Genomic DNA, 26999 nt, shown 5'->3' on the forward strand with positions numbered 1-26999 from the left:
GGCAAAACAAACTCAGAGTGAGTCAAACGTAATTTCAGACTAAATAATCGAGACAAGAGGTCAAGGCTGTAACGCCATTTTGGTATTCCATTTTTTCAGTCTTAGATTAAAAACAATAATTTACATATTTTAATGCTGTTTAGAAGTGTGTCATTTATATGAATTACATAATGAATTAGCACGGTATGTATTTAATAATTCAGAGCAATGCAATTTCAACGCTTGTGTTCGTACCAGGAGAATGATGGAATGAAAACCTTCGCTTTTCTAATCTTATCATAATCTGACCCGAGTCGATATTTTTTTGTTAATTTTTTCTTCCTAATTTCCTGCAATTGTAAGCCACTATAATAAATTATTTTCTTTCTTTTTCTGTATCAAAATAAAATATGGTTAGCTGCAGCGCTAGTTTAGCTCTGAACGTAGGTCTCATTACACTCGCCCTGTAGCCTTCAGTCAGGACTACTGCAGAGCATGCTGACCGCCTAGCCTACTCCTTTAATCCTTATAATTTTATGTCATAGGAGAACCTAGTTCTAGCCTTTTCTAGGAATGGTCACTGGTCGGACGATGTCATCCGTCTCTATAATAGCCTTGAAACAGATGGGGAAGAGAGGTATTTTCATATTGTAGCTATATAGGCCTATAGGGACGGATAGGAGCGGTCAGCAGACACTGTGCGATCAGAGACAGGAACTAAAGAGGACCTTGTCAGAAATGTATTGCCACCATTGAACGTGGATTCTTTAGCCAGTTTAGGCCTAATTCGTCCCTTTTGGGACCCTCTCACAAACTGCCCAGGGGCCTGTTTCACGAAATTTTAACTAAGATAAAATCTAAATTTTAGTAATTTGATTGGATAATATTTGATTGATTTTAGTGGTTAGCCAATCAAAATTGATGTATCTACTAAAATTTGGATCTTATCTTTAGTTAAAATTTCGTGAAACAGGCCCCTGAGACCCTAAAGGATTTTGATGAATGACGGTAAGGAGAGACTGACGATGAATCCTAGTCTGAAATATCTGTTTATTGTGGATACTTGTAGGCCTAATGGTCAGTGGTGTAACAGTAACTTAGCACAATGAATCAAAAGCATATGATTTATATTCTATAGCTTTTAAACATTACCCCACTCAACTCACTGTGTTAACACTATGTGAACACTATGTGATCAAATTACTTCAAATATCTGTACTGTTGTGAGGCTGACATTGTTTAGTGGCATTGAACTCTATTATGACAGTACTACTACTGACTAAATTTAAGCAAAGGATTCAGTGCTTTCAAAAATGTCCCAAGAACAAGCAAGTATAAGACTTCTGCTGCGTTCCTTGCCAACATAAAAAGTTATCAGGGGCCAGATAGTTTGGACTAACACATTATGTTCCAAGCACACATGTAGCCTACCTTACTTACATGCAGTATGCCTTTCCAAGGCTACACATGTATGTTGAGCGCAGATTACCCTCCGTGGACAGATTACCCCTGTGCATGCTCGGACTATTTAATGAATTGCCGCGATGATAATCCGTTCACCCATGGTGACCACTGAACCTGAATTCAGAAACTTTAGGTTACATTGCATATTGATAAAATATTTAAAACCCCGTCAACTGTTTGTTATACATGTATTTATGCCAACTGTACAAAAATAACACTGAACTTTACAGCAATGACAGCAAATATTTTTGACATTCAGTCACATGGTCAGCACCGATTATGAGATACTGCTGACAAGAATTAATAATCTTATTTTCTAAGCACACACGCTAACTATGCAGTGATTTTGAAAATTATTTCACTACAATGTCGATAGGGGGCAGGTCATATATATACTTACGTCTGATCTCTAAAAACATCGAGGGGTAATCAGCGCGAAGTTGGCAATCTGTGCACCAGCTTGATAAGCGCAGATTGTAATCTGCACGTGCGGGGTGCAATCTGCACAGAACGACAGCGCAGATTGCAATCTGCGCGAGGGGTGAAGATTGCACCTAACAGCTACATCATCTACCTTTTTACAACTTCTGTAATAAGACAATATACCAGTATCACCTACGTATAAATGTATCAATATTTGTAACTTTTTGGAAAGGTAAACAATTCATGTATGATATGTATAAGTAGTGCAGGGGTTTCCATGTGCCAAATATTATTCATATGATTTCAGAAGTGCCCTTTTTCAACTTCAAAAAATGAAATTAAGAAAAGATGTTAACTTTACTTACCTCTTAATTAGACTTTGGGTCTGTTGTTGATATTTTAAGTCAAATTGTTATTTTTACATTAGATCATTATTATAATAAGTTGCAATGTACCATTTGGAATGGTTCAGAGTGTCACTTCTGCCACTTCACCCGTAAGCTTACGTAGTATGTTAAGAAAGACCTGACTTAAAAACAGCTCAGATAATGTTTTCCATTACGGTAGCCATCTGTAAATTACATGTAAACAAAGGGTCAGATACTGAGATATATTTATTTCAGATTATTCTTAGAGATTTTTTTTTTTTTTTTTTACAGCGTGTATCGTTATGCTTTTTGTATGTGGACATATTAAAAGCAGGTTTAATTCTAAACTATCAATATGTCTCGACGAAGACCAACTGAAGCGTCATGGGATAGGTAAGGTTGTTTTAACATTACTAAAATAAATTGTTTTGCTGTAAAAGAAAATGCTCCTAGAAAAATGCATGAAAGCACTTGTGTATGAATGCACATGACCAAATAATAACTATTTAAAATGGGTAAAATTGTTTATTAAATAGTTCCAGGGAAAAGCCCCCAAAATAACTACAATGTTGATAAACAAGATCCTGTTATGAATTTTTTGGGGATTTATTGTCTATTTAACCATTATCTTCGAATTACTATCCATTAGAACAACTGGACACTGGTGCTGACAGTGTTCTAACTATTCAAGCATAGTTAAATGGACAATATCCCCACCCCACCCTTTCTCTAAATTCAAAACTGAGTGTGTTTATCTTCTACTTATATCTTACAGTGATGATGATTTATTGAGAGATGATCTACCAGGAATTAATGCATTTGCTAAAACTAAGGTGAGCAATTACTGATTTTGAATTGCAGGAAGTTGTGTTTTAGATACAATCATGACAGCTTACCAAATACAAATCACTGGAGGTTTGAGACCAAATATATATCTTAACAACTGTATTCAGTTGTAGATTTTGTATGCCATTTACCTGATATTATATTTTACTATGCAGCGAGAAGAATCAGAAGATGAATTTGATGAAGATGCTCTGTTAGGAAGTGATAATGAAGATCAAGGAAATAGTGATGAAGCTGACCCCGAACAGTAAGAATTAGCCAAGCCTTTTTAATCTCGGCGATTATATATTCTGTGTATTTAAAAGAATTAGGGAGACTTGGTTGTTAGTAGTTTGGTAAAACAATGTGATTGACAGAGTTATTTCACAGCAATTAAACTCTTAATTCCACCACATTATTTTTCACCGTAGAAAGTGGTGAAAATTTGGAACGTACTGTAAATTCTTTTAGTTATAAGCTTACCCTGTGACTCTAGTATATTTTATTATGTATTTAGCTATTTCATAATTCCCTGTTTGTTCAATCGTAACTGTATTTGATGATTTCTTTTTCTTATAATCAGACAATCATATGTGAATGAAGAATCATATGATAATGCTGAAACAACCTATGATGAATCAGAAACAACTTACGATGAGTCTCAGACTTATGAAGAGCATGACACAAACTATGAAGGCGCTGAAGCAAGTCAGGTAATTACCGGTATAGTCAAATCCATCAATTTCATATTTAATTCTCAACTTCTGGTGGCATGGCTCAAGATATACATGATACCAGTACATGTTTTATTTATGGTTTTATTACTCTGAGCTCTTCAGCAAAACTGGAGTCGTTTATCGAAACTTCCTGATGTGGTGTCTTTACTCAGAAACAAAAACTGGACAAGATGTTTAACACCGTAGGTTAAAACCGTATCACCATCATTACTAGACTCGGTGATCAAAAGAAATCTCCACCATGTTGTATTGTTGGGGTGTTATCCTTTCTAGAACATTCTACAGAGACTTTCAACAGGTTAAAAAGAACAAACACACCATGTGCGTTTCATCTTCTCAGAATCCAATCTACATGTAGGATCATCCTTTATTATATTTGTCCCCCGCCTATCGAAGAAAGCAGGGGACTATTAAAATGGGTTCATCCGTCTGTCTGTCTGTCCGTCCGTCTGTCTGTCCATCACACTTTTTGGGACACAATAACTCTCTTTCTAATTGAGCTAGAATGTTCAAACTTGGTGTAGGTATTTATTAGGTCAATGCCTTGATGGAGTTTGCAGATGAGCATTTTCTGCTTAGGGTAAGCAGAGATAAGCAATTGGATTGGTTGATGCTTTGGGACACGATAACTTAGTTCTATTTAAGTGAGAGTGATGAAACTTGTGTATAGTTTTATTACATCAATACCTTGACTAAGTTCGACAATGAGCATTTTCTGCTCAGGGTAAGCAGAGCGATAAGCAATTTCATTGGCCGAGACTTTGGAACACAATAACTCTCTTTCTAAACTTGGTGTAGGTGTTTATTAGGTCAGTGCCTTGATGGAGTTCGAAGATGAGCATTTTCGGCTTAGGTTAAACAGAGATAACCAATTAGATTGGTTGATGCTTTGGGACACGATAACTTTAGTTCTAATTAAGTGAGAGTGATGAAACTTGGTGTATAGTTTCATTACATCAATACCTTGACTAAGTTCGTTAATGAGCATTTTCTGCTCAGGGTAAGTAGAGTGACAAGCAATTTGATTGGTTGAGACTTTGGAACACAATAACTCTCATTCGAATTGAGTTAGAATGTTCACACTTGGCGTAGGTGTCAATTAGGTGAATTCCTTGATGGGAGTTTGAAGATGAGAATTTTCTGCTTAGGGTAAGCAGAGATAAGCAGTTTGATTGTTTGATGCTTTGGGACACAATAACTTTAGTACTAATTAAGTGGAAGTGAGGGCACTTGGTGTATAGCTTTATTATATCAATACCTTGACTAGGTTCGATAGGTGTCTATTAGGCTATTGTTGTTCTTAGTGTTTAACGTCCTCTTCCACTGAAGGTGATATCGCAGACAAGTCTTTTTTTTGTATTATTATTATCTTAGCGCACGTGCAGGGGTCTTTCCTGTGGGAAAGGTTGAGAAGGCGCCCCTATCTCCAAGCCACATACGCTCACACCAGGAATCGAAACCACAGCCGCAAGCCAGTGGTGACCGGCCAGCTAGAGGTCGAAGCGCGACTCTCTAAACCACTAGGCCATCCCAACCCCCTTTGTCTATTAGGTGAATGTTTAAACTTGATGTAGATGTTCATTATGTGAATGTCTTGACTGAGTTCAATGATTAACATTTTGAGCTGAAGCTAAGCAGAGCTAATTGATTTCATTTGTCGATGGTTTGAGACAAGATAATCTTGATTCTATCTGATAGAGAGTGATGAAACTTAAGGAAAAAAAATAAATGTGCGATTAATTAATATGTGTCATCTATTTATTTTGCAATTTCGGCGGGGGGACATCAGGCTCATTATTGGCTTGTTTATTAATATGTGAGTATGTTTTTTTTTTTGAAAATCTTCAACCATATTATTTCTGATTGGTCAAAGATCTTGGTAACGGGTATCACATAAAATTGAATGTGTTCTGAAAACCTGAATGGTAATGAGAAATTTTAAGTTAACTGAGCATACAGAATATATATGGTAGTCTGTGTGAAGATACAGCTGATTTTCGTTTTGGCAGTTCTTCTAGATGCTCTTATAGCTATTCCTTTAGATTTAATTTTTACTTAACTGTAGATGTTGTAGGAAACTTTCTTGTTTACACAGAATAAATTCACAATTATATGTTTTTGTAGGAAGATGTAGATGCCCTTGAAATAGGTGTTGATGATGAAGAATTTGAGGAATATGGAGGGGAGGAATTTGAACTTTCAACTGGGGAAAATATGAGCTATGGAGAGGGACAGAACATGAGTGCTGTTGAAACCGATCAAGAATTAGAAACATCTGAAGTAACAGCTGATGAAACTATGAATCAAGATGAAATTGAAGTATGTAACCATTTTGAAAATGAGTTAAAGCCACTGATCATCCATTCATCCTTTTACTAAATTTGAATCCCTTGCAAACTACAATATTGTGAAAATGGAATCTCTGAATATCAGTCCAAAAATTGTTAAATTTTGTTTAGTATTTACCAGGATATAATAAATTTAAAATTGTGCAACATTTCACATCCTCTGCATATGAAATAAACAAGCCAGTGCCACCTGTTAGTTTTGCATATAATCTTCTGATGGGCCTCTATAACATGTAAACATTTCTAATGAATGAGAAGTGACACCATGTATATATTTTTTTTTCTAAACAATATTATTATTCAGATGTTTATCTGAATAGGGATTGGGGAACAGACACAGCCTATATTAATCCCCACTCATGTACAATATTTTACTTGGTTATACAGATAGGAAGCTTCATTCCATTTCCCTTTTTAGTCCTATTCATTGAGCCTTTTACATGAAAGCTAAGAATTAATATAATTATTTAATTCATTTGATGGTGCACCTAAAATCCAACTACACTTTCAGTTGAGCCTTTTACATGAAAGCTAAGAATTAATATAATTATTTCATACATTTGATGGTGCACTTAAAACCCAACTAGACTTTCTATTTTTTGTTAATATTGGTATGTTATGTTTTATTATAGAACGAAAATTTGGATGTAAATGAAGCAAATGAGGAAGAAAGTGAAAGTGATAGTGATAGCGATGGAGATAAGAAAAGTCGTGGTAGATTTAAAACAGAAAGATCCATTACAGTTACTAAGTCATCGTCTATTAGTAGAACAGACATACCAGATACACTAGGTATGTTTCTTCTTAGGGGGGTTGGGTGGCCGAATGATTAGCATGTTCGCGCTGTATCATAAGGCCTGTCATTGAGTCAACTGGCGTGGTTTCGAATCCCCGGTTGTACGTGACAAGGAGTAGGGTCGCCTGTCCAACCTCGTGGGTTTTCTCCGGGTCCTCTGGTTTCCTCCCACTGCTAAAGACCCCTACGCGCAAGCGAACTATTGAAATAAAATTAAAAAACATATCTTAGTCTTGAAATGACCTAGTTTGTGTGTTCTCTCTCTCTCTCTCTCTCTCTCTCTCTCTTCTCTCATGTTTCTTCTTCTTTTATTAGTGTTTAACGGTCATTCCCACCAAGGGTCATATCGCAGACAAGTGGTCTTATTTTCTTATGCTCAGCACATGTGCAGGGGGTCTTTCCTGTGGGAGAAAACCCACAAGGTTGAAAAGGTACACCTATCTCAAGGCCACATATGCTTTCGCCAGGGATTGAAACCATGATCGTACGCCAGAGGTGACTAGCCAACTAGAGCTCAAACTGTACTACTCTAGACCACTAGGCCATCCCACCCCCCTGTTTCATATAATCTTTAACTACAGCAAGCCCATGACAACCAGACTAGTTGTTATAACCAAAAATTTACTCAGGTGTCTGTTAATGATGTTAATAATCCTTACTAGTAAATACCATGCTCAGAGCCTGAAATTAGCATGTTCATTAATTATTTTGAGAGTTTAATGTATTTACATGTTTGACTTTTGTCGTTCAGAAGCTGTTGGTTGTTTGACACCTGCCGACAACCTCTATAGTTTATATCTATACTGTGATCACAACCACCATGAGAAACATCAATCCGTTATTTCACGTTTACTCTTTGGGACTGTATGTAGAACAATTTTTGTGTTTGTAAACCTCTTGGTGTCTTGCTCTTAATTTTGTTTATATATTTCTACGACAGAGATTACAGAAGAACAGCAAGCCCAGATAGATGATTTTATGGATAATCAAGGACGTAAAAAATTTGGAAAGGGTAGAGGTAGATCTGATCGAATGGGGCATAATTCTCGTAATCAAGATAGACGTGGTCCTCCCGGGTTGATGGATAAACAACATGGCTATCCACCTCAACGTCATCAGGGTTATAACCCACGTCATCCATATGGAGGGCCATATAATCCCCCGTATCATATGGGAGGGCCACCAAACCCACCTTATCAGGTTCAGGGACCCCTCTATCAAGGGTTTGATCAACCGTTTAATCCTCTAACTCCGGGTCCCCCATCCCACCCAAGTCATCAGATGAACCAAGAACAGTATTCGACCCCAGTGAGTTATCACCAACCCCCAGTATCTGTATATTATACTCCCCCAGAACACCATATTCCTCCTGAACATCATAACCCTCCAGGCCACCATCTACCCCCTGAGCATCATAACCTTCCAGGCCATCTACCCCCTGACCACCATATACCCCCAGATCATCACATTACCCCCGACCACCTCATACCAGATCATCACATACCCCCTGACTATGCTTTATCTGACGATGTTACGGAACCAGAATTGCAAAATAGTCCTCCACCAACCTCTCAACCGGTTCAAGGTAATACTTATCCTCCTCTTTTCTTACATGAAAAATTAGATTGTAAATATAAACTTTTGTCCTGCTAGAAAAAAAATTATTGTGTACTATTTATCCTTCTTTTTGTTTGATGAAAAATTAAATTGTATATAATCTTGTTTAGTTTTAAGAGAAAACAACTTATTGTGTACCATATACCATTCTTTTTCTTAAATGAAAAATTAAGAGAACACAAAATATCGTGTGATATTTATTCTTCTTTTTATTTGATGAGAAATTAAATCGTATATAATCTGGTGTACTATGAGAAAATGAATGATATAAATCTGGATATAACTGATGATGACATATAACTGTGTGTTCAGAGCAGTTCTCACACTACAGTGAAGGTTAAAACATAAAATCTAATGAAATCGATAATTATATTTTTGATCCAACTCAAAGAGATCTAATCAGGGGGGTCACGTCACGGTGGCTACGTGGAAAGACACTGGCTCGCTAGCCTGGAGGTCGGTTTGTTCGATCCCTGCATTGGCCTAGAAAGTTCATCCAGATTTTCCGGAGTGGTTCCCCCTTGTCAGTGATGCTGGACGGAGGGCATGACAAGGACAGCTGTCTAGTCGTTCAGATGGGACGGAAAACTGAGTCCCATGTACAAATTGACATTCACATAAAAAGTCCCTTGGCAGTTGGAATTAGATATAAGAGTAGGCCATAGCACTGCTGTCAGGGCAAAATTTCCCTCATAGTACCCCATATGGGTGTATGCCCATCTTCATTAGCACTGCAGAACAGTAGGACGTTACACCCCATTTCATGTGAGATCTAATCAGTTTAAGGACACAAATCTAGTCATGATTCCACAAGCTTTATGGAGTTATGGAGAGTGTATCTGTTTTGTTGACTGGCAACATATCTTTTAGCATATTATATATCTGATTGTAAACATTCTTGTTATAACTTGAATTTTCAGGAAAATCGTCAACTCCAAGAAAAATTCTTTTAAATCCCCACTTTAAACCCAAGGGCCCCCCTCCACAAGTTTCATGGGCTGAAGCGAAGCTACCTACTGATCCAGTGTGCACATCACATGTACCTAGAAAGACAGAGCCCTCATCACAATCAAAAACAAAGTCTAATATCCACCCATTAGACATGCTGTTATCTACTAGTCAGGTAATGTTTCTTTTATAGCCATCTTACAGCTCACACCATTCCTAAATCCTTATAGGATCAAAGACTTCAATTAATAAAAGGAAGTAATTTAGTTTATCACAAAGAACTGGAGAAGGCTTCAGACCAACATTTATTATTAACGTGAATAAAAAGTTTAAAGATACATTATGTAAGATTTAGATAAAAAGCTGACCATTCTTGTTATAATAGTTAAAAAATAGAAAATGCAAAATTAATATCTGTACAATGAAGTTATATTTTTGATTGAACTTTAAATCATGTTTACATCCCCTGGCAGTTGGAATTCGTATGCCAGTCTTCATTAGCCCAGTATAGGAGCAGAACAGTAGGACGTTAAACCCCATTTCATTTCATTTCATTTAAATCATGTTTACAGACAACACCATTTACAACAGCATCATCACAGACATGGACTCCCCATAGTGCAACGGCTTCTTATCTGCCTGTTAGTCATTCTGAACCAATACAAAGTTTTCATCATGGTGGTCCACCACAACATTTTCAAGGTTAGTTATTTTGTTTGAATCTTGATGGATGCAGTGAGGTGCAGTGGATCAGTGAGTGAGACAGTTGCTCAGTGAATGAGGTGCTGGCTCATGCATTTACCAGGGGTCCGTGGTTCAGTTCTGTTTTAGCTAAGAAAGTTCCCCAGGATTTTCCAGAGTGGTTTCCCCTTGTTAGTGGTGCAGGATGGAGGGCCTGGCAAGACAGTGTCTAGTCGTTCAGATGAATTGAAAAAACACATTGTTGTGCACGTAAAAGAACCCTTGATGGTTGGAATTTAATGTAAGAGTAGACCATAGTGCCACTGTCAAGGCAAGAATGCCCGTCTTCATTATCCCAGTTGGTTTTTGAGAAAAACTCCTTCAACCGTCTAAAAATGGTGTAAGAATTTAAAATACATTAAACATTATTCAAATTATTTTGTTAATTATGCCAGATTTAATTTGATGTTTCATTTTGAATATTTTAAAACCAACTGTTATACTATCTTTACCAACATTATTATAATCAAAGATTTTATTTCATGAAACTAATTTTCTTTCTACAGATCCTAGAACAGATTTTAGATCACCTTTACAGCAGAACAGATTACCAAATATGGTTGTGAGACCATCATTTCCTCCACAGCATTCACCTTATCAACCAAGATCTTTGTTAGGAGCAGGTTAGTAATGGCTTGACTTTGTTTATCTTTTTGGCTTGATATTTCTTGTTTGTTTTTCACAAAGTATTGGCCGATTTCATTGGGATTTTCCAGCATGGTTTCCCCTTGTCATTGTTGCAGGATGGAGGGTCTGACAGGGATAGCTGTCTGGTCGTTCAGATGGGACAAAAAATTGAGGTCCTGTGTACACATTGAAATAGAATGTCCATAGCGCCGCTGTCGGGCAAAATTTCCCTCTGCCTGTCTTCATTAGCCCAGGCGGAGCAGAACAGTAGGATGTTAACAGCATTTCATTTCATTTCTTATACGAGAAGTTTCATAGGATTGAGTCACCATGTGAACAATTTAAACCAGGTCTCTTGTTTCAGTTATATTTACCAATATTGACAAAGTGGAAGTAAAATTGACCACTTAGAGAACTTACCTTTAGCATGCCATAATATGTTAATGCATCAAATTGATCAGCTGTCAGAATTTTGAAGCAAAAGTGTTATGTTATTATTGACATGGTGTGAAATTTACATGATTTCAGGTCCTCAACATCCAGGTTTAGGGAATGAAATGCCAGCTCCGTTGTTATCTGTTCCAGGTGGTAGAGGACCTTTAATGAATCAGTATCGTCCAGATTCTCCTTATCCGCAACCCATCAGGTACTTTAAACTTAGTAATAAACACAGGAGGATGGGCTGGGGGTGATATAAGTATGCACTTTAGATCATTAGGACTGTTTTGAGATGCGGTGACTCACCAATTTCGAATTTAGGGGGCCACAAAAGTTGCTCCAGATTCTCTGCCATGGTTTCTCCTTGTCATTTGTGCAGGACAGCTGAAAACTGTCTAGTTGTTCATATGGGACCAAAAACTGAGGTCTCTTGTACACATTGGTGTACACATAGTTGGACAGTTGGATTTCGAAATAAGAGTAGTCTGTAAAATTTCCCTCATTGCACTCTGCATGGTGTAGGGCTTTCTTCATTAGCCTTGGTGGAGCAGAAAATTTAGACATTAAACCTCATTTCATTTTAATAGGTTTGTCCTTGGTCAAGTGAGTTGCTTATTTAACCATGGGGGGTTTTGACCTGGTTGTCTGGTTTCCTCCCTCTGCTAAAGATCCCTGTGTGCTAGAAAATTATTTAAATAAAGATTAACCATGTTAGTCCCAAAAAAACTTGGCTTGTGTTGAGTGGATGTTATAACCGATTTCTTTCTGTAGGCTGAAATCCTTCTTTTGACTTCACATTCACTATTCGTAGCTGATTAAGAGAATTCATTTCTTGAAAATGAAATATAACCTAAAATTTTACCATCATAGAAAGTTTTGTGTGTTGCTAATTTAATAGTTTTTTGTTTCCATGTTTTTGTCATACAAGGACTCTTGATGTTGATGAGTTTTTGTTATAGAAGGGTTCTTGATGTTGGTGACTGATGAGTCTTTAATATTTCTATTTGATTGTTTTGCAGAGGAGGACCACCACCATTATTACAACAAGGCGGTCGTTTCCCAAATCAACCTCCAATGCAAAGAATGCCAATGCCTCGACCTCAGGCACCATTTCACCAAAATCAGCAGAGGATGGCACAACCTGAAAACCCACCTCGTCACTTTCTTTCAAACAGTCCACGTAAACAATTTCAACAAATGGGAAGGTTTGTTATATGATATCCAATCTTTTAGATTGAATTTTGCTTTGAATGTGTGTAAAAATCCAAGCAGATTCAGAAGAAGCCATTATTTACCATTTCCAAAATATTTCAGACAAACAAGAACATTTTTGGTCAAAATAGTTTAGAATTTCTTGTGATCAATTTAATTATTTGATTACAGAGGTCGGGGTAGGGGTCAACATGTAGCATCTCAAAAAAGTAAACCAGCAGAGCTCAATGTTCCGGCCCAAGCCCAAAAACGACTTTCAACGTCAGAAACTGAAGAGATCATTCCTGAAAAAATAGCCAAAGCAGAAGATGTAAAATCTACAGAAGTGGTAATATTATTTTGATTATTTGAATAGTTTCATACAATGTTTCAGAAATAATTCTATATGAAGAAATATGTTGCAATTAATAAAAGAAAATCAAAATACCAACACTAGATATAATCTCCAGCCTTGAATTCAGTCAGATTTAAAACAATCTCATCAAAATTGGTTCAAGACAAGATGGTGGCTTCTTGTTACATTGGGAGAAGTATACAATGATGCAAATTTCAATTTGTCGTATACTTTATAATTACTGATCTAAATTGATCCATTTGTGGATTAACATTCCTTTCACAATATTGTAGTTTGCAAGAGATTCTTTAGCTCTAAATTCCTGAAGAATAAGCCTTCTAGGCAGTAAATAGAAAATGATTGAAAGTTTCATACATTATTGTCTTATCAAGGGAGGGAACTCGTCCACGTACCGCTATTGTCTCCCCTTAGACCACAACTTTCAAACAAAATTCATAATTGGGTTCCACATGATGCAGATTTTAAAAAAAAACATTACTGTCTATTCCATTGCTTTGTTAGTTCACTGAATTTTCTTCTGCTAAATAGGAACCTTTAGATGAGGAGACAATCATTCTTAATGAAAAAATAGCAGAACAGAAGAAATTAAGAGAAAAACTAATCAAACAGAAAGAAATGAAAAGGCGAATTGCTGCTGCTAAACGTAAAAAAGAACTTGAAGAACGATTGGCTGCCAAAGGTAACTTTCCAAAACAAATTGTTTTGTTGAAATCTGTTGTATAATGAATGTGTATATGGTAGTATTAGATTTGTCAAAGAGAATAGTAGAGTTATGAATTTTAAATGTTTTGAAATCTAAAAATATCAGTTTGTAGCAGACTAGGCACGGTCAATTGTTCTCTAATCCAAATAATTTTGAAAGAAACTAACTATATCTTAAAGCTATTATATATTTGGCAGGCAATTGAATGGTGAGAGGATAGAACAGTTGCCATAGGTCAATTGTTTGAGGAATAACAGAACAGTTGTCTTAGGGCAATTATCGGGGGGGGGGGGGGTATCAATGGGGTGGGTGCATATAGTTGTTGCAGTACAGGCATGGGGCACTGTACAGCTGAGTGGAATGGAAACTGCTAGACAATCTCGTGATTCATTCAATTGATATGATGGTCCTTATGCACATGCACATACATAAAACATAAAAGATCCCTTGGCAGAATTTAAAAAAAAGGGTAGATCCTAGTGCCACCATACGGGCAAAATATTTCTCATAGCACACTGAATAGCGTACGTCTTTCTTCCTTTACCAAGTCGGTGCTGAAAAGTAGGACGTTAAACAGTTCGTTTCATTTCTTTGTAGGTTTAACATTAGCAGATGTGGTAGGAGATTCAAGTAGTGAAAATGAAAAAAATCTTACCGAAAAGGTTGAAACAGCTCCAGTTGCAACTACACCCCCACAAAAAATAGTTAAACCATACCCTCAACTAAATGCAAGACCTCCATTTAATCGAAATCCACAAAGATTGCCCAAACCAAAGCCAGGTTTACTCAACCAAAATAATCCTGTGCTCAGAGGAAGGGGTACAGATGGACAAGGTATTAGAATGCAGAATCCCCAACATCATCAACAACAACAGCATCATCAACAACAACCCCATCATCATCAACAACAGCATCAACAACAACAACAGCAACAACATCATCAACAACCGCAACAGCATCATCAACAGCATCATCAACAACAACATGGCCCCCCACCATTATTACAAGGACAGTTTAGAATGAGACATCCCAACCCACAAGGTCCTCCTCATGCTCAGAATCCACGTATGAGGCCACCAGGACCTATGAGACATCCAGGGCCTCCACGAATGCCTCATGACGATTTTAGAATGCGACATCCTGGTCCACCACGACAAAATCGCCCTGGAAATCCAAATCAACTTCAAAGACTGCCATCTGGTGCTAATATGAGAAATCCTGGTATGCAGTCGTTTGGAAATCGAAGACCTAATTGTCCACCTGGTGTGCGGCAACAGTTTCGTCCAAGGACTCCTAACAATGAACAGTTTGCTTTTCCACAAAGTGGTGGTCCTAGAGGTCCAAATATGAATCAAAGACCTCCCCGACCTTTAATCGGTTCGGGAAAACCGCCACAAACACAGAGTAATCCAAACATTCAGAGTGTTTCACAAGACAATCCAAGTCCTAATGAAGGCAATATTCAGCGAGTTAATATTTTAAATCCTCAGAAAAGACAGGTTCGTTTAAACAACCCGAAACAAATTAAACGTGTGGTTAATAAAAGTACTGGTAAAGTGAATATAAACAATATTAGAAAAATACAAAGTGCTCCCAGTGGTATGAATGCTGTATCATCTGCTAATAGATTAGTTATTCAAGGAGGAAAAAGAACTGTTATATCAAATACATTAAAACAGGTAAACAAAATAGTATTTTTTCTTTGATTGACCTAGCTACTAACGTTGTTCGTTGTTTGTAGGGGTTAACGACGTTTGCTTCCACTGAGGGTGATATCACAGACAAGTTGTCATATTTTAATGTATTCAGCGCACTTGCAATGGTCTTTCTTTTGGAAGAAAATCTTAAGTACCCGAAGTAAATCCATGGAGTTGAGAAAGCGCCCGCCCCTATCTCCAAACCACATGTGCTCACACCAGAAATCGAAACCATGACATCAAGCCAGTAGTGCTCTTACAGTTAGGACTTTTTGTTATTTGACTAACTGTAGCTATTAACCCATTTAACCCTGAGCCAATTAAAAAATTAGCTACCCTACCCCTAAGCTAATTTAATCAGCAGGGCCCATCTCCCTAAGCCAATTAGTGGATTATTGTTAATCCTAATACCCTCTACAAAATTGCAAATAACTAACAAAATATTTTCTATACATAGAAATACTTTGTTACAAAAATGTACAGATTGTCGTGTTCTTTCCAATGATATAAAATTCAATTGTAAAAAGTAGTAATTATATTACTATAAATAACATTGAAAAGTCAGTTCCACTAAAATTGTGACTTTTCTCTGTCATAATGGTAAAATAATGTGAACAAGTATCCCCTAATAATTTTTTTAAAAAATAGAACACAAATATAGTCCCTCACGTTGGCAGCAGTGTTCAAAGTAAATGTAAATATAACTTTTAAAAAGAAATATCTCCCCAAGTAACGGATCACTTCATCGCTATCTCTGCATTTTAACATTTCTGCCTTTCTTTGGATATATGACGGGAATGGTCTTCTTCTTTGCTTTATTGCATCAAAAATAAAAATGTATAGTTGAAATCTTCGACAATGTAATATTCCTCTATGTAGCTTGTATTAAATCCCAAAAGTTTTGATTCAATTTAGTTTTCCAAAGTCTAGAATTATTAGCCGTAAGTTTTGTGCTATCGTACCGTATCCAAAGAAAGGCAGAAATGTTAAAATGCCGAGATAGCGATGAAGTGATCCGTCACTCAGCTCGAGTATCTGTATTCTTCGCATCATAACGCCAAAAAAAATAACAAATAGTTGATTTCTTCGACATTATCATATTCTACGATATGCCTGGCAGTAAATCTTAAAAAATCTGATTCCATTTCACTTTTCATATCATAAAATTATTAGCCGTAAGTGACAACTTGAAAATATTGGAATACTGCCAAAGTCATTGACATGGTGTGAATTTTCAGCTCTGACCTATTACATAAATTCTGGAAGATCCTTTGTTGAAACGTATGTTTTTTATTCGATAATTGGTCAATATAACATTTCTTGCCATTGGGGGCTTTATTTTTATTACTCAATCACCATTAATTTATGAAATAAAAACAATAGAAATCTGTTGATTGATCTGGCGCTTTTGTTCGCTAATGCCATTGCAAAGTATGATGGGTCTGGGAATTGATTCGCTACCATGAGTCACTTGGTGCGAGTTGTTTCGCTATTGTCAAAAATGGGTTAATCGGTTAGTAAATGTTTAACCGTTTGGTATCAATTTTCAACATATATTAGACCTTGTCAGGAGGTGCGAGTCATTACTCGCATGCACGCTATACTATACTATAACCGTCAAATTCTAACCATTATCTGACCAGCCGTAGGAGCTGTACAAGCCACAGGTGATCAGCCAGCTGGAGCTCGAAGCACAAGAGTCTAGACCTCTAGGCCATCCCAAACCCCTGAGGGCCATATCTCAGATTGATGTTAGTATAGCAAGGCACATGCTTCTTACAAGGTACAGGTATATGATATTTGGCTGCTGAATGAAAAAGTATAATAGAGTGAAAAGGAGTGATTTCCACTAGAATCGTTAACTTCTTGAGTAAAGTATGAAACTTTGCACCAGGGGTACTATGATATGTAAGGATCATTAAAAAAAAATTGGACTCCCGAAAAATGAGGCACCCTGGTGGCCGCCATTTTGAATTCCAAAATGGTCATCTAAATAACCTATTTTTGTTCAATTCTCCAATTCTACTGCATTTCGAACAGTATCTCCAGTGTCTATGTACATATTTTCAATATCAAGGAATATTTTGGAGATTTGGTAAAACCACCTCCATATTGGATTTCAAGGTGGCTGCCACGTTTTAGAAATTTATTTGTATCTCAATAACTATAAATCCCAGTAACAAATATTCTAACCCTTACTGGTGAGTATAGTGAGTTAAAATTTGCTTACAATGTGAACAATAGATCTTTTTTTTACAGAAGGTTATGATGAAAAGTTATTTTATAATTGTGAAGAGAGAGAGAGAGAAATGGAGTTTAATGTCCACTTGACACAAACTAAGTCATTTCTGGACTAACATACGGTTCAATTTTATTTCAATAATTCACATGCACGTAGGGGTCTTTAGCAATGGGAGGAAACCAGAGGACCCGGAGAAATCCCACAAGGTTGGACAGGTGACCCTACTTCTTGCCACGCCGGTTGATTCAATGACAGACCTTATGATACAGCGTGCATGTGCTAACCATTCGACCACCTGACACACACACACACCCCTTACTTTATTTTACAGTTGTTGATATATTTTGTAGGTATTAAGTGGTGGTAAAGATAAAGTATTTATCAGTAATTTATCAGCATCAACAACTAAAGCTCAAATAGCTAATTTATGTAGGAGTGTTGGCACATATGAAGTAAGTATTTCTTTAAAGATACATTATGTAAGAACTAAATCTGCTTATTGCAGGCTTTTCTGGCTTCAAATGTTAAATAAATTAACTTCCAGGATTATAGGAAAAATCACGTTATTAGCTTCTGTACACTTTTAGAGGTTAAAATCTTTATTTGTTTTTAAATATCATTATATATCACTGTTACACCATAATGACGATTGAGTTTCAATTTCCAAAATAGTATTGTCAAAATGGCTGCTCCCTTGTACACAAGTTTGTGGGCCCTCTAGAGGTCACAATTTTTATCCGATTTTTTATTTTACTCCACCTGTATTTTTTATTCTAGAATATTCAGATGTTTCCGGCATCAAAGAAGGCTATAGTCACTTTTCAAAATCCTGAACACGCTGTGGTATTTAGTAACAAATTTAACAGGTAGGAGTCTGAAGTTGATTCATTCATTGACAATTGAAATATTTGTAATAATGTGGCACCTACGAACAGAACAGATTATATATATAGATTGTGACTGACGTTTGTCTGTTTGAGGTTGGCAGTTACACTAGGGTTTTCCCAATGATGAAATTTGGGGTATATGGAGCAGTGACATAGGCCAGGTGGTGTTGCACTATCAATTCCATTTTCGTAGTTATACCACTTCCTGTTTCCGAGTTAAAATACTTTCATTTTCAGAGTTATACCACTTTCAGTTTCGGGGTTAAAATACTTTAATTTTCAAAATTATACCACTTCCAGTTCAGGGCTCTACCTGTCCAAAGCTGATTAAATCTCATGATATGTAATATTTACCTAAAATAAGAATATAAAATATCAAAGAATTTGGTTTTATACTTTAGTTCATATTACATATTTAATCATAAGTTTGTTTTTATTTAATTTCAGATATATGCTAGACTTGTCTCATATTAGTGTAACTTTGAAATCTGTGAGCTGAATGAAAAGACATTTAATCTTAGTTGTACATAATGTACATTTTAATCTTGAACATAGAGTTTATATGGTGAAAAGAGGTCCCAAATATGTTATTATAATGCAAATGGTGGCTTGCTTATTGAGAGCTGTAAATTAAGAAAAAAATATCATGGTATTACAAATTATTGTGTATTTCATGTTTGGTTTTCATTGTTTATATCATGATTAAGTGCTACTTGTATTTAATTTTTGGACAAGGAATTGGACCCAAAGTGCTATTCAATATGTTGTTCTTGGGTGTGATGCTTTTCAAAAAAGCCTAAGGCTCCGCCAGGTCAAGTTCAATTGGCATGAAACTTGACATGCTTGTTCCTTTGATTGACAGACTTTGATTTTTGACATGATGTCATAATTCCAAGATGGCTGCGATTACGTTATGCTCAGTTCCTGGTCCATAGTAAACTCATACTTGTATATATTCTGGGAAAGCTTATTGTTACGAAAAACTAGCAAGTGGCCTAGATCAAATATAATGCTCACACAACGGGGTTTAAGATTATTTTGACATTTACCAGAAATATTACAAGTGCTTTAAGCATCTTGTAGTGTACTCATAGAATATCAAAATTCTGCAACATGGACATATATTGTGGTCACTTCGGCCAGTCCATCTGTCCACAATTTCTTGAGAACAGCTCTTCAGGGATTGTTCATTTATCATACTGAAGAACCCTAAAGATGTAAAAGAATCTCTGTTTTAACATTGATACGGTTTACAAATTAGCACTATTCTGTTCAGACTAAAGATGGTAAAGAGGAACAAGTGATTATGTCTGGATTCTAAATGGACATAAACAATTTTGATTCAGTGGAAAAATAATGTGGATTTAGCTTAATTTTATGTTATAATTTAGATTATAAAGTATTGAAATAATATATAAACAAATGCTTAATTTAGATAACAAAATATTGAGATAGCATAAACAAATGCTTAATTTAGATTACAAAATGCCTTGCCTTTAGCCAGATCAATTTTAATGTTAGTTATTTGAGATTATTTTTTTAAAAAGCATTTTACATCTGATCAATTATGATAATTTTGTTTCCTGTTTCTTGGAAATTTTTGATAATTACTTGCAGAGTTATGGGTCTTTGATATGTCTTGTGGACATTATAGTTGCTTAATTTACAAGCGGATTGACTTGAAAATTGTTTCTAATAACAAGATGCAGCCTATTGATTTTCAATGATGATATATAATTAGACCTACACAGAGTTATTGCCCTAAAGACTAAAGTTAATTTCAGAGTGTATTGCACTCTTTACAGACTGCACGGATGACTAGCTAATGTGGGCGTATGCTTCAGTGCCTGGCAACCTATCATATAGAAAAGGGATTAGGTCTAACCAAATATGATTAAAATTGTTAAACTGATTCTTCATCATTCATTGTCAGTTAGAACATCACTTTGATTTAGACATTAGAAATGCTAACTCAGAATTTTTCATATTGTGGTCTGAATTCTTTACACTTTGGTCAGAATTCTTCATATTGTGTGATTTCTAGCCCATGGTTGAAAAATATTGCTGCTTGACTTTGTCTCTTAGAAAGCTATTACTGCAGATATTAAAAATGATATGTTTCATATGAGATAAAATAAAATTAAACATGTTTTTATGTAGATATTTGTGGCAATTGAAAAAAATTCATCATGAATTAAAAATAAAATCAAACTAAGAGAGACTTGTATATTCTTTGTCATAACAGAGCCACCGTTGCCTAGTGAGTAGGGTGCTGGCTAAGTAACCATTTCCTGGGTTGTTCATATTGGGTTTGTCGAGAAAGTTCCTCAGGATTTTCCTGCCTGATTTTCCTTGTCATTGGTGCAAAACTGATGGCCTGACAAGAGAAAAGTGCCTGGTCATTTGGAATGGATGGGATGAAAAACTGAGATCTGCCCTTGGCAAAATGGTTCACTACATAGATTGTGTCAGTCTTCATTAGCTCAGTGCAGAATGGTAGGATGTTAAACCCTGTTTCATATCTTTCCCAAAAATCTGTTTTTATCAGTTGATAAGAGGAATACATATTCATGTGCACGTAAAAGAACCCTTGATAACAGATGGATTTTAAATAAGATAAGCATGTAGCCCCGCTGTCCTGTGTTATGGATCTCTCTCTCTTTCTCTGATCTTGGAAACTTCTTCATTTGTATCAATTTTGGATAAGATGTGTAGAATATATGCATTTCTTTAATATATCTTTCCCAATTGGTTATGTTTTGCAAATATTTAGGCGATATTGACAAAAAAACACTTAATCGGTGATTATTAGGACCGCTGAACCAGAATCACATGATTTTATGTCACTTGAAAATACAGAAAAACTGTTAAGATAAGATTACGGTTTCAGTGTTCCATTCTTCACTTGTAGTAACATAATTACTTATTTCCATGCAAACTGTGATGATATGTGTTGAAAATTTTGCAATTGTTCAAAGCCTCAAATAGTGTATCAATTTCACGGCTACAAATATTGCAGCATTCTATATAAAGATATTTATAATGTAGATATTATTTTGAGATATATTTGAATGATCTGGCATGTTGTGCCTTTAGTATTATGCTTTAGAATCCAACTTCAAATCAAAATTCTTTGTCAATTGCAATAACCAAACCCTGTCAAGAATCAAACTTTTCCCGGCCCCATACCTGCAGCTGGGCCTGATCGAATAATTGATCTATCTGACATAAATTAGTATCATGCTATGAATATCCCTGCTTAAAGAACAACAACGCTAATGTTGTATGGTTTTTTTTATTATTCCGGTTTGACCGTAATCCTCACCCTTATACATCATTGTATAACGAGCCGCGAGGCATGTCATTCATTGTCAATGGTACACGTTGGCTAGTTATAGCCGATCACTTGACAAATTCCTCAACATAACAGAACAGTTATCACTGTCACGTTTCATTGAGTACAGGTCCTGCCGTCCATTGCCGATAGAAGGGTAAATTTATCTTGCTCCGTCTTCTCTCGGGCGTGCAAATCCACTTTCTGTGTCTTTATAAAAGTACGCGATATTCCTACGCGTATTCGCATGCTTACCCACTCGAAACGGTGTTCTTTTTAACCTTAAACATGTGAATGACACTCAAGGCACATTTTGAATATTTACGCTAACAAGCAAAACCGGTTTTAGCTCATATTATTTGAACAATAAAAACGCACTCGTTAAACATATTTTTACATCTATCTATGAAAGAAGACCCGTGTCATCGACTAATACGTACGGTAGGCAGAAGAAAAACGACCGAAAAAAGATAAAAATATTTATTACTTTAATGTGAAATTGCACGGCGTAAAACTTGAACGGATTTGCCATATATAGAACTTGGAGTCCCCTGCTTAACAGATATCAAGGCGACAGGATTGACAATCTCATATATTATATGCAAAGATGTAAAGTTTAAATTGTTTGTTCACTGTAGAACACCAAATAAATGGTTGCACTTTTACTGTTGCAAGGTGCTATTTAATTTTGAACATTATTTAAAGATACATGTACATTATGCAAGAGCGAAATCTGCCAATTGCTGGTCTTTCTTTAGGCCTGAAATGTAATCTAAATTATTAGACATTTATTAACTTGTCAAGACCACAATCAACTCTCGATGGCATCGGATGCTGGAGATTTTCAACGGATTTAATCCCGATTGGTGATTAATGATTTAATTTAAAAATTGATAATCGAGGCTTTGTTTTACTATCGTAACAACAGTGGCAATGAAAATTTTCAAGATATTGATATATTCCTTTTCATTGTCTAGTTTTTAACTAGTGAAAACCCTCAGCTCTTTGACAATTAATTGGAGATTTTTCACCCGCGCAACGCCGGGTCACAGGCATTTGAAGGGATTAAAATATATAGTCAAGCAGTAGTAAGAAGTTTTATTTTAATCCCTTCAAGTGTCTGTGCGCCGGGTATAACTTGCAATTAATAAACCCTAAAAAGAATGAATCTTGTTTGATAAATTTGCACGTGTCTTTCCTTAATTCTTCGTTAAAAATACGGGGGGGGGGGGGGGTCGTTGGATGGCCGAATGGTTAGCACGTGCGCGCTGTAACATAAAGCCTGTCATTGAGTCAACTGGCGTGGTTTCGAATCCCCGGTTGTACGTGACAAGGATTAGGGTCGCCTGTTCAACCTTCGTGTGTTTTCTCCGGTTTCCTCCCACTGCTAAAGACCCCTACGCGCAAGCGAATTATGAAATAAAATTAAACCATATGTTAGTCCCGAAATGAAAATGAAATGAAATGGGGTTTAACGTCCTACTGTTCTGCTCCTATGCTGGGCTAATGAAGACGGGCATACGCCATACAGTGTGCTATGAGGGAAATTTTGCCCGGGCAGCGGCACTATCGCCTATATCTTATATCGAATTCCAACTGCCAATGGATCTTTTACGTGCATTCCAATGTATACACGGGACCTCGGTTTTTCGTCTCATCCGAAGGACTAGACAGCTGTCCTTGTCAGGCCCTCCGTCCTGCATCACTGACAAGGGGGAACCACGCCGGAAAATCTGGATGAATTTTCTCAGCCAATGCAGGGATCGAACACCCGACTTCCAGGCTAGCGAGCCAGCGTCTTACCCACTTAGCCACGTGATCCCCTAGTCCCGAAATGACCTAGTTTGTTTCGGGTGGCGTGGACGTTAAACTCCATTCTCTCTCTCTCTCTCTCTCTCTCTAAAAATCCACCTCGCTCTCCGCTCACTGGCCAAAACGTTATCGCTATAAATTAATTCTGCTTTAGAGTTGTAAAGCACGGACCTGATAATAAAGGATCCATGGATAAACCAGTCCTTTATTCTTCATTTGTGTCCGATCGACATAACATCATAGCCCGTGAGTCAAGCAACTTCAACGTTGTCCATGTGGTTTCGCAGCCGAAATCCAACTCTATATTATGCTGACCTGAATTCCAATCACCCAATCAGACTGTTAGAGATGCATTCACAAATGCAAGAAATAACCAATCCCCGAAAAATGCCGCGCAAAGCAGTGCGGTTCCAGATAAGCTTTTTAAATCAATAATCAATTCAGTGCAAATTCGAGGTATTCAATAAACAGAGAATTAAAATTAGTTTTATTAGACGTCGGGCACCTTATCTTGCCAACTAGATTATCCGTCTACCCGAAAAGTCAGATTGACTAAAATGTTAGATGGGCAAGTTCCCTGCACCCCCCCCCCCCCCACACACACACACACACACCACCACCACCACCACCCCGGCCTGTACGCCTATGTGTAAATAAAACAAAACACGAATACGGCGATATCCTTTATTAGAAACAGCATGCCCTGTATTGTCCACGACGCCGGCCTGTGTTTATTTGGGGGCAAAAATACCGCTATATGGTTCCTGGGGCTAAATGTATATTGCATAAGTGTATATTAACTAGCGTGATATACAGTATCTATGTACAATGTATATTGCATATATAGTGCGTGTTGAAACAGTGAGGTATCATGTTATTGTATATTGCATAGTGTGTATTGACCCGCGTACAGTATGGTATCATATTATTGATTGCATAGTGACCAGCGGACGGCATCTACCGTAGAGCCGCTGTCCGGACAAAATTAAATGTCCCTCCTCATTGTTTTGGAGTTTTGTCTGGTTTGGAATTTGTGCCCGTGTATACTTTTTGTACTTTTATTTTTCAATTTTACAGATTATATGCTGCTCTAAAAGGGAGCGGGAGCCGGGAATCTGGAGGTCGCATTTTCGATCCCTGCATTGGCCGAGAAAGTTCATTGGGATTTTCCAACGTGGTTTCCTCTTGTCAGTGGTGCAGGACGGAGGGCCTGACAAGGGCAGCTGTCTAGTCGTTCGGCTGGGACGAAAACCGAGGTCCCGTGTATGCACGTAAAAAAACAACCTTGATAGTTGGAATTCGATATAAGACTAGGCCATATAATGACACTACCAGGGCAAAATTTCCCTCATAGCACACTGTATGGTGTATGCCTGGCTTCATTATCCCAGAAGGAGCAGAACAGCGGGACGTTAAACCCCATTTCATTTCATTTCTAAAAGGGATTTTCGATGCAATGCAATTTTGTTTGATTATATTCTATAAGATACTGCATGCCCGCATTACCTATCCCAATCCCGGTTGGTGCAGGCCAGCATATGACTTTAAATCCCATTTCATGTCACCGTTTATCCCATTTATTATCAGACTAAAATTACATAAACCATTCACATGTACCATAAAATAAATTTTGACAGTCAGAGTGTGCTAGAGTGAAGTTTTAACCTAAGGCCAACCTGTGATTTATGTAACATAAAATTGAAAAGAAAATAATAAAAATATATTTTATTTATCCAGTATTTCAATTTCGGCGATATTCTGAAACAAGAAGCAGGAAACAAATTGATTAGTTTGTCAGAGTAATGTGTGAGCACAAAGTCTGAACATATTTGTGTATGGGATTATTTGTCGGCATGGTCTTAACAAATAAATCATTTTAACCGGTCTGAAAGTCTATTGTATTTTTAGAATGTAATATAATATTTTAAAATGCATGCCATTTATTATGAATCACTGTAAAACCGTTTTGTTTAAAAGGATTAAATCTTAAAATGTGGTTTTTATCCCCATTTGAAAATAATATTTTCGTCGCGGAAGCATATGTCCTAAGCGGTGTGATCAAGCGTCTATTTTTAGCTCACTACCTTGACACTTCAAAGTGAGATGTAAAAGCTTGCAGTCATCAACCAAATTTCACAGGTAAGACGTCCTTATTTTCTATGGCCGATTCACCAAGTTTCTGATATCATGCAAGTTCGACAGACGTACCTAAATTAGCAAGTGCATGGATGACAATATTTTGTTGTGTGAAAATTGAATACGTGTCGTTTTTAGATAGGTATTGAACAAATTATGCATAATAAATGGCGATGTAATTGTAATGAAATTTTAGAATCTTATGGCAGACTGGTCAACGGCTCCAGCGTGACTAATAATGGACGATTTTTTAAATGTTGTTTTGTTCGCTCATTGTTCATGAATATGTTTGCTTCATTATCAACATTTGCATCAAATAATAGAATTATATACTATCAACATATTTTCAATGGAATTTAATCGGGTTTTACCTGTGTATGGCTCTAATTGATTATCTATCACTAACGGCTAATAATGTACCAGGGTATTTTAAAACCTAAATAGATGAAATTCTTTTGAGCTTTTTATAACGAAAATCATTGGATTAAAGACACGGACTGACACACCCAAATATATAAATGACAAAATTTACTTCAAAGCAAATGTATTATAGCAAAGTCAATAAATGCATATTTTTATATTTTTAAAAAATAAGCTATTAAATTACACAAATACAAGACTTTGAATAGTGATTTATTTACTGATAATTGTGAAATGATATATGTAATAAATATGATAATATATTTTGCAAATATTTAGATGTAGATAATACTTAAATGTTGTTTACATATGGATTTTTTGTTTCCAACTAGCATAAAATAATATAGCTATTAGTCAATATTTTGACACTAATACTATTCTCATACATTCAGGCTATAAAACATTAGAGATACAGTAATAGAAAGAATTTTTGGTCAAATTGACATTGAATATCCTTTCTGTTGAATACTTAATCTATTGGTGGTGGCAAGGGGTTGCCTGACTAAGTGGTCTAATTCCTATATGTTATGATCTTAAGGCCCATTATCTGTGCAAGTCATAATAAGTTGATACTAAGTTTGTATGGTACATGATAAGGAGTTTGGGTTTTCAGGGTACTCTGGTGTCCTCCCGTTTCTAACGACCCCTGCACACAATTCAGCAAGTGACCTATCAGCTTTCAGTGGGTGATAAACCTGATTTCTAGCTTTCTCGACTATTCCCTGGCGTTATGAATCTTAGAGAGAGGAGTACAGACATCAATCAAGTTAGTCTGTCTATTAGACGCGTCTCATGTCATGAAATTAAATTACTGGTAATAAGCTTTTCGGCGCTACAGGTCTATTTAGTGTCATTGCATAGTGTAAACTTCCATATACCACATTTTTGAA

General features: G+C 36.5%; 2 protein-coding genes across 3 annotated transcripts in view; both read left to right on the top strand.

Annotated features, from left to right (window-relative positions):
- The first annotated feature begins 45 nt into the window (after window positions 1–45).
- Window positions 46–20622, top strand: LOC126831526 (RNA-binding protein 33). 2 transcript variants are annotated; one of them, XM_050562059.2, is made up of 19 exons: window positions 46–183; window positions 2526–2627; window positions 3010–3067; window positions 3236–3327; window positions 3643–3772; window positions 5921–6115; window positions 6777–6936; window positions 7881–8525; window positions 9478–9680; window positions 10078–10207; window positions 10753–10869; window positions 11402–11519; window positions 12331–12516; window positions 12695–12851; window positions 13407–13557; window positions 14179–15260; window positions 17871–17972; window positions 18298–18386; window positions 18855–20622. In XM_050562059.2, exons 2-19 carry the CDS (start codon window positions 2590–2592, stop codon window positions 18904–18906), a joined length of 3705 nt encoding a protein of 1234 aa, XP_050418016.2. In that variant the 5' UTR covers window positions 46–183; window positions 2526–2589; the 3' UTR covers window positions 18907–20622. The 2 variants fall into 2 exon arrangements, with proteins under 2 accessions (XP_050418016.2, XP_055959154.1); XM_056103179.1 differs by lacking the exons at window positions 10078–10207; window positions 10753–10869; window positions 11402–11519; ... (5 more) ...; window positions 18298–18386; window positions 18855–20622 and having other exon boundaries at window positions 7881–9621.
- Window positions 20623–25607: 4985 nt separating this feature from the next.
- LOC126831503 (advillin) overlaps window positions 25608–26999 on the top strand; it is a 36615-nt gene continuing 35223 nt past the window's right edge. Inside the window, exon 1 of the mRNA XM_050562029.2 lies at window positions 25608–25692. The gene's annotated coding sequence lies outside the window, so the exon portion shown is untranslated. The remainder of the gene's footprint in view (window positions 25693–26999) is intronic.

The sequence above is a fragment of the Patella vulgata genome, chromosome 9 (genome assembly GCF_932274485.2).
Source record: "Patella vulgata chromosome 9, xgPatVulg1.2, whole genome shotgun sequence".
Lineage (NCBI taxonomy): Eukaryota > Metazoa > Mollusca > Gastropoda > Patellidae > Patella > Patella vulgata.